Raw genomic sequence first — 8,039 nt, 5'->3', positions numbered from 1 at the left:
CAACGTTTCAGCATTTTCTTGTCTAAATGCGCTTGTGAACAATGTACGAATAAATTTGTCCGCATCCTGCTTGATACATGAGGCCCATTGTTTGTTAAATAGCTTGTAGCTATCTCGATGATGGTGAACTATTAAGACACGTGCAATATAAATCATGATTACGTTCAAATGCAACCCCGGTTCCAGAAAAGTTGGGACGCTGTTTTAAATGTAAATGAAAACAGAATAGAATGATTTGCAATTCTCATAAACCCATATGTTCTTCACAATAGAACGTAGAAAACATATCAAATGTTTAAACTGAGAATATGTACTGTTTTAAGGAAAAAATAAGGTCATTTTAAATTTCATGGCCGCAACACGTCTCAAAAAAGTTGGGACGGGGCAACAAAAGGCTGGAAAAGTAAGTGTTACTAAAAGGAAATAGCTGGAGGAATATTTTGTAACTAATTAGGTTAATTAAAATAGTTTTCCGCAAAAATAGCACAAAAAACCCCGCAAATTGTATCGCAAATTGTGAAAAAAGCTGCAGCAAAATCAAGCGTTTTCGACCACAACAATCACAAAAAAACTGTACGGACTGGCTTGTATACGAATGACACTAGACATCAGAGATATGTTAAAATGTTCACTCATGACGAAAACTAGACATGTCATTAACATCGGCAAACAAAAAGAATTTTTCATGTCTTTGTGCTCACTGGGTTGTGATATATTTCACTATTTATATATTTAAACATTTATAAACAATCAGACAGCTGAAATTAAAAAAAAAATTACGCATTAATACAAGTGTCGTAAACATGCCTACTAGTACAAGATTATTTCCAGTTTGTACTAATGAAACTTTCTACTTTGAGGTATATTTTGAAGGCTTTGGGGCAGGACATGTGCCTCCTGCACTACGCCTGGCTAGCATTTCTGACTCGTAATCGCAGTGCGACAAATGGCCGCTTGTTCACAGTCAGGATTCCGAACACTTTCATGATGAGTTTTGTAGTGACATGAACGCAGACTGGCGGTGATACAAAATCGGGAACGTAGTGGATGAGTAACAGTACTAAAACAGTATTAGTAAAAATAGCACAACACCACGAGTTACATACTAAACGCTATACGTGCTGTTGTAATCACGCCTACTACTGAGATCAATTTCGAGGATTTACAACAGAGATCTCTTTCCACACCAATATTCAGACAAATCCCGCCTCCTGTGATATACGATTGGCTATCATTTCTTCTGTACCACAAATAACATTACAAAAAAGCAGATGGTCAGCAATATAAAATTGTAAACGCAGAAGCTGAGAGAAGCAATACAGCACAAGTGAGATTAATGATTTACATTTTAACAGCTAGTTTTGTGAGTTTAAAATCCTCAAGATTTTGGAGTTTGGTGTAGCTAATGAAAGCACTTTTTAAAAAAAAAAAAAAAAAAAAAAAGGAGATCTCCTTGCAGGTGTAGAACATACATGATAATACAGTATGTATATATATATATATATATATATATATATATATATATATATATATATATATATATACACATATAATAAAGAGTGCACAGTGAGAAAATCACACCTGCGTGTAGGCTTCGCTGGCCGAAGCCTGTGATTTAGCCGTGCGTGGGTTTTGATGGATGTATTTATTCCTCCGAGCTGATCGTCTGAAATTCTGGAGGAGAGCTCGCGCTCTTACTCCTCCAGCTGAAATGAGAAATTACTCTATAAAAATGTAAAGTAGTTCATAAACACGAGGCACGTTTTCTGCACAGGGACTCGAGCGATACTGATTACTTTAGCTCAATCTTGCAAAAAATAAATAAATTTAAAAAATATATATTTTTTGCCAATACCACTTCCTATCAGCATACTGTGACTGTGTATTATAATGAGCTTCATGAATAATTCATAAAGTGTCTGTGGCTTCGTCCAATCACAGAGCAAGAAAATGTTACAAGTGAATGTCTTGACGCAAATGAATATTCAGGAATGTAGGAAGAGTTTTCGTCAGGGCCGTTTCGAGCTACAAGCGGCACGAGCAGTCGCTTAAAGCCGCCAAGCCTCCATTTCATTATAATTGTCCAATAATTATTTTATTAATTACGTTTTTATTAATTAATTTAATAAACAATGTAATCATTTGATTAATAAAAAAATTATGAATCACTTGAGCGAGTAAAAATAAATAAATTATTATTAATTAATAACATCCTTTAACAAAAACAAATTAATGAATAATATTAATTAATAAAAGATCCATTTTATTGTACGTCAGCACTCACTGTTATCCAGTTTCATTTGTATATATATATATATATATATATATATATATATATATATATATATATATATATATATATATATATATATTCTTATACTGCATGGCTCAGATCCATTCTAACAGTTTATACTAGTTATTTTTTTGTTTGTTTGTTTGTTTTTGTTTTGTTTCTTTTCTTATTTCAAATGAGTGCTCAATGAAATCTAATGGACTGGACTTGAAGCAATCAAAGCACTCAGAGGACTTATTTTGTGTGATTTTTTTTTTTTTTTTAGACAAAGAATATTTCTGAATGTTCTGATTAGAGTTTAATGTAAGATAAGATGACGTATGTGTATTATAATGTACATTGCAGTTGTGTGAGAGATGATAATAATAATAATAATAATCCTCATGAGGACACGCTGACGTAGAACAGAACTTTCTTTTATATTAATGAAACTGATGTACTTGATTTTGATCATGTGACTATATCATTAATATATGAGGTATATCACCATTATCACTATGTAGATTATGTTAGACTCAGCACAATGTTTGCTGCTGGAAATGACTGGAATTACTAGATTGGTTTTCTTTAAACTGTCTGTTTTTAACCTGAAGCTCTATTTCTTTTTTATTGGACTTGTGCAGATTTGTTTTGTTCTTCAATTATAGACATTTAAAAAAAAAACATAACTAACATAACTTAAAGACTGATCAATCAAAATACAGACCAATCTAGTAAATCTACGATCATATTTCTGCAAATAATTCTTTGTTCTAATTAGGCATGCCATTTGGGAAATGCCGTTAGTACATGCTGTGTTTAGCTTACTACCTGGCAGTTTTATTTATTTCATAATTTATTTAGGAAATCAATCCGTTTCTCAAGTTTTGAGGTCCATGTGGTTGAAGTCAATAAAACTTTGCTCATGAAACTGTGGACTTCCTATAATCATGCTACAACCTAGCTCTGGGACTCCTTATTGTTGGAAGGAATGAAGCCATGTGTGTGTGCTGCTGTTATAGGAAAATAATCAACAACAGTGTGGTGTGATGAAGTGGAGTTACTGTTACTACAACAAAGTTGATTATTTTCCTATGACGGGACATCTCAGAGTGTTTTATTCATCTTATTCCACCGCACTTTGAAAACAAATGTTTTATTAAAAAAAAAAAGAGAGACATCATATTTTTTTTATCCATTTATAGTTACATTAAATGATTTGTTAGTTCCTGTTAGCACTTATATGGCTTTTTACAGCGGGCGACTGTTTATACAGGTGCATCTCAAAACATTTCAATATCGTGGAAACGTTTGGTTTTTTTCTCGCAATTTAATTCGAAAAGTGGAACTTTCATATATTCTCTTTCTCTCTACTCTTCCTCCAGACTCTGTAACCTTGATTTCCAAATGAAATACAACGTTTACTTTCATCTTCCCCGTGATTGTAGTTGTGTACTGAACAAGACTGAGAGATTAAAGCCTCAGGAAACCTTCGCAGGTGTTTTGAGTTAATTTGCTGATTAGAGTCTTCTCAGGTCGACATTTCTGTATTATAAATTCTTTATTCTGATATTTTGAGATTCTGGATTTTCAATTTCCGTGAGCTGTAATTCGTAATCAACGAGATTAAAACAAAGAAGGCTCGAAATATTTCACTTTATGTGTAATGAATCTAGAATATATGAAAGTTCCACTTTTTGAATTAAATTATGGGAAAAAAAAAAAACTTTTCCATGATATTTAACTTTTTTGACATGCACCTGTACAGTAGCTATGATAATGTAAGTGAAACTAACACGATAATAAATGTCTATAAATGGTTAAAACGTATATATGTTCTTTAATAAAAAAAATATTAATTGTTGATAAATTGCTGTGGTGTAAGAAGAAATAAAACACTTGGAGACTCTTGGCTGTAATAGGAACATTATCAGCATCAGGGTGGTCACAGTAACTCACTTATTGTCTTTGTAGTATAGCTTGTAGATAAATGTTAGATGCTTTTGCTGAGCCAGGCCAGCTTTCCAGGCAGAGTTCCAGGTTCCCAGTTCCAATGATAGAACTGGCGATCCATCTGCCCCCATCCAAGATCCAGATATAACAGGGAGTTTATTTTATCCTTCTTCCCAATCCTCCTCTCTCCAAGCTACCGTGAAGATTTTTATGATTTCTTTATATGCACCCTTTCTCTCTCAGGCCACCTGGTGCCAATATGCTGTATCCAAGCATACACACATCCCTAGTGTTTCTCTTTTGTGGTAATTACCACATCCTTGCGCTCTTTCTCTTGAGTTCATGCCTTTCGCTTTTAACACCACTCATTAATCATTTCATTTATTTTAAGCTCATGAAGACAAAGCAAAAATGAATTGCACTAAATGACTTGCAAGCTCCGGGGACGATCTCACGCTCCATGCGTTTATTCAGGCACTTTCCTAGTGTACCCCTGAATGGCTTTCATTAAGAATAATTTCACTCTAGGAAGATGCTTTTTATACATGACTCAAATAATTGCACATGCAAGATATGCAACATATCATACCTAACATTTCCTGGTGAATTTTTAATGACGTAAGTCATCACAGAGAGTGGAAAGCACTCTATGCCCAGGCAGTTGTTGAGTTTTGACCCATGCTTTGTATTTGAGAGAACTAAATCTATTTCCCCCGTCTCATTTTCATCCCACACACACTCAGAGACCTTTAATTAACTTAAAGTGCTTTTAAATACCTTGTTCTCAATACTATTTTATGCTCGTATCGATGTATTGATTCTGCTCCTTTTGTTCTGCCGTCTTTTTATCTACCTAAGCTCTCTGTCTGTGTCATTTCTGGCATAAATCGTCATTTCTGTCTGCCTTATCTGTGTCCATTGCCCAATATCCAGTCTGTGTTTAAGGCTTCGCATACACCTGCTTCAGTTCTGCGTCCGTTTCTTTCCATGCAATGTTATTTTCTGGAAATATGACAACTCCAGAACTCCCAGGACTCTTGTCTTTTTCGTGCTGTCAGTATGACCTCCTGTTGCTGTCATGCCTTGCTTATCCCTTATAATACAATGGCTCCAGCGCCAAGATTCTTCTGATTCACCAGTCTGAAGGTCAAAATCCATTCTGCCTGCACAGATCAGTGAGATTTACCCTCCACAAGTCCACCAAGCATGCACCGACTGAACAGTCTTCTGCTTTTCTACTCAGGCTGTGGAAACACATAGTTTTTTGGGGGGGGGGGGGGCTCCTATGTCTATATAAATTCTTGGAGACTCATCTGAGCACATTGAGTCCCACATAATGGATGTGGCAGCTTACAGATTTTCCTCCAGCTGTCATAATCAGGGTCGTACTCCAGGACATCACAAATGCACACTTCCTGTCCGTCTTGCCACTTTTTACCTCCGAACATCAATATGCATCCGCCCGGTGTGACTGTCAAACCATAGCAGAAGCGGTCTTGCAGAAGAGGTTTCAGTCGGGTCCACTGATTTTGTTGAGGGTCGTAGCACTCGATATCACAAAATGGTTCATACATCCCTAAGAAGGCATAGAGCTTTTCCTTTATGGCTGCCATCTGATGGCCAAATCTGGCTATAGACATAGCAGAGCGTCTTACCCAGACATCATCATCAGAGGTGTTAAGAAACAACACTTCCTTGCTACTCTCAGTCTGGCTGCCATGGACACCACCAGAAATGTAGATACCTCTGCTGATTGTGGCACAAGCTTGTCCATGGACAGCGTGAGGCAAGGACACACCACTACGCCAGCACCCTGTATTCATGTTGAATCTCTCCACTGAGGAAAGGTTGGGCTCTCCTCTCTGGCCTCGTCCTCCTATGGCATAGATTACACCCTCCACCACACAGCAGGAGAACTGTGCCCTTTTTTGTAAGAGGGGCTCCATCTCCTCCCAGTGTTCAAACCGAGGGTCATAGCGCCATACTTGGTCAGACACAGTCATCATTGCTGTCTTCTCACTCTCCCCGTCCACCTCTACGACCTCTCCTCCAAGCACAAAGAGGAAGTTTCCCACCACACAAACTCCTTGATACTGGAGCTTCTTCACCATGTTAATGGGCAGCATGTGGAACTTCCTGCTCTCTTGATTGTAGCTCTGGATTTGGGTTTGTGGTCGGTCTGCTTCAGCACCTCCTCCCACCAGGAGTACCGTGTTGGTTGCAGCTCTTAAACTTGTATGGACACTCTGGATTAGTGGCTGGAGAGGAACCTGCATGTGGTAATGCAGGGCTTTCTGTACCAAGCTGTGAATGAAAGGCGTGCGTAGGGGTGGGTTGAGGGAACTCAGATGGGTCAGATCTTCTGGAGGCACCAGGCCGAATCGAACACGACTGAGTAAAGAGTTACTTTCCAATGCAGGTAAAGGGTTGCAAGACAACCAGTCCAGAGCTAGCTGTAGAAGTGCTGTCTCCTTTACCCCTGGTATCTCATCTGATCCCAACACCTCTCGAAAGGAGTCAAGGTTTAACTCTAGCAGCCCAGATCTGTCCCCGTTGGCACCCAGGAGTCCTGCCATGTGTCTTGCAATAAAATGACTGGTGACAGTAAGTGCATCCGAGAGGCTGTAACGGGCAGCCACATTGGCAAAAAAGCAGCAGTTATCCAGAGTGAGGCTGTTTGAGATGTACTCAGTGCAGAGATCCAAAGCACGGGTAACCTGAAGGTAGCAGGAAGCTTCCAGTGTGTCCTCTAATGTGCAGGGAGATAGTGAGATCCATGAGGTGTAGATGAAGTCCAGGACCAGCTCCAGGCCAGTTGAGGACACGGCTGGTAGACTGACAATCCGAGCCCTGGACTCTAAAGTGTGATCCTGGAATAGTGACCAAAAGTAGTCACTGGAGCAAGCTAGCAAGGTGCGGTGAGCTGGGAACTCCTTGCCTTCAGCTTCCAGAATGATGTCGCACATTCGATCATCTTGCCGCAAGTTCTGGTATCGAGAGAGCAGCCCTTCGCCATGAGACTTGCTGAGCATAAGAAAGTAACTCATTACTAATGGAGAAGATTAAGAGGATTAAGAGAAAGTCAAAACAAAGAGAAGAAAGGAAGGGAAATAAGGGAAGCGAGAGGCAGTTCATAGTCCCCTTGACTGGCGCATATTGAGTGAAGCAAGTGTTGCTCTTCATAAGGGTAGCTACTGGGATGGTGAAGCCCATAGCTGCTGCAGATAAACATGCCAATAGGACGGATCTCTTTTTCAGCCAGCGGACGGCCCACAAACACTTCAGTCTGGCAGAGACAGACAACCGTCCTGTGGTCCTCCCCCCTGTTTTCCTGGGAGACGAATGCTGCTAGTCCAAGTACAAACAGAAGGAGGGGTAACAGCAAGGCATTTTGGGTCACATGGGAAAAGAACAGAAGCATCCAACTTTACTCATTCATTGCAGTGCCCTTTTCCTGCTGTCGTTGTTCTGGGAGTATTAAGGATGAGGGTGAGTTGTTTGCCGTGAATTCCCCCATGTGAATTTTGCTCTAAGTAAATAAAAGTCAGCACCGTATTTCTGTCTGTTGCCATAAGTGCCCAAACCCCATTCCACATCATCTCAGTGACAGGAATAGAAACACGTGGTGGGTCAGAGACAGACGAGGACTCGTCTGACAGAAGGAGAGAGATATAAAGAGTGAGAGTAGAGTGATGGAGATAATAAGACAAACAAAGAACGAGAAGAATGGTAAACAAGACATCGACTTGCCTAAACTAAAAGAGGTGTGGGGTTAATAGATGGCCATGTTTTTGCTGTTGAGCTGGTATGCCAT

The 8,039-nt window shown here is 39.1% G+C and overlaps 1 protein-coding gene across 1 annotated transcript; it reads right to left on the bottom strand.

Annotated features, from left to right (window-relative positions):
• Window positions 1-4,901: 4,901 nt before the first annotated feature.
• LOC128600041 (kelch-like protein 34) lies at window positions 4,902-7,331 on the bottom strand. The gene has a single exon (XM_053612166.1). The coding sequence runs from the start codon at window positions 7,270-7,272 to the stop codon at window positions 5,515-5,517; it is 1,758 nt and encodes a 585-aa protein (XP_053468141.1). The 5' UTR covers window positions 7,273-7,331; the 3' UTR covers window positions 4,902-5,514.
• Between the last annotated feature and the right edge of the window lie 708 nt (window positions 7,332-8,039).

Source organism: Ictalurus furcatus, chromosome 23 (assembly GCF_023375685.1).
Source record: "Ictalurus furcatus strain D&B chromosome 23, Billie_1.0, whole genome shotgun sequence".
In the NCBI taxonomy this organism is placed as follows: Eukaryota; Metazoa; Chordata; class Actinopteri; order Siluriformes; family Ictaluridae; genus Ictalurus; species Ictalurus furcatus.
Note: the sequence above shows the minus strand (reverse complement) of the source record. Positions and strands in the feature narration are given on the sequence as shown.

Excerpts from the sequence above, each read along its gene's own strand:
- LOC128600041 (XM_053612166.1), bottom strand. The coding sequence starts at position 7,272 with ATGAGTTACTTTCTTATGCTCAGCAAGTCTCATGGCGAAGGGCTGCTC.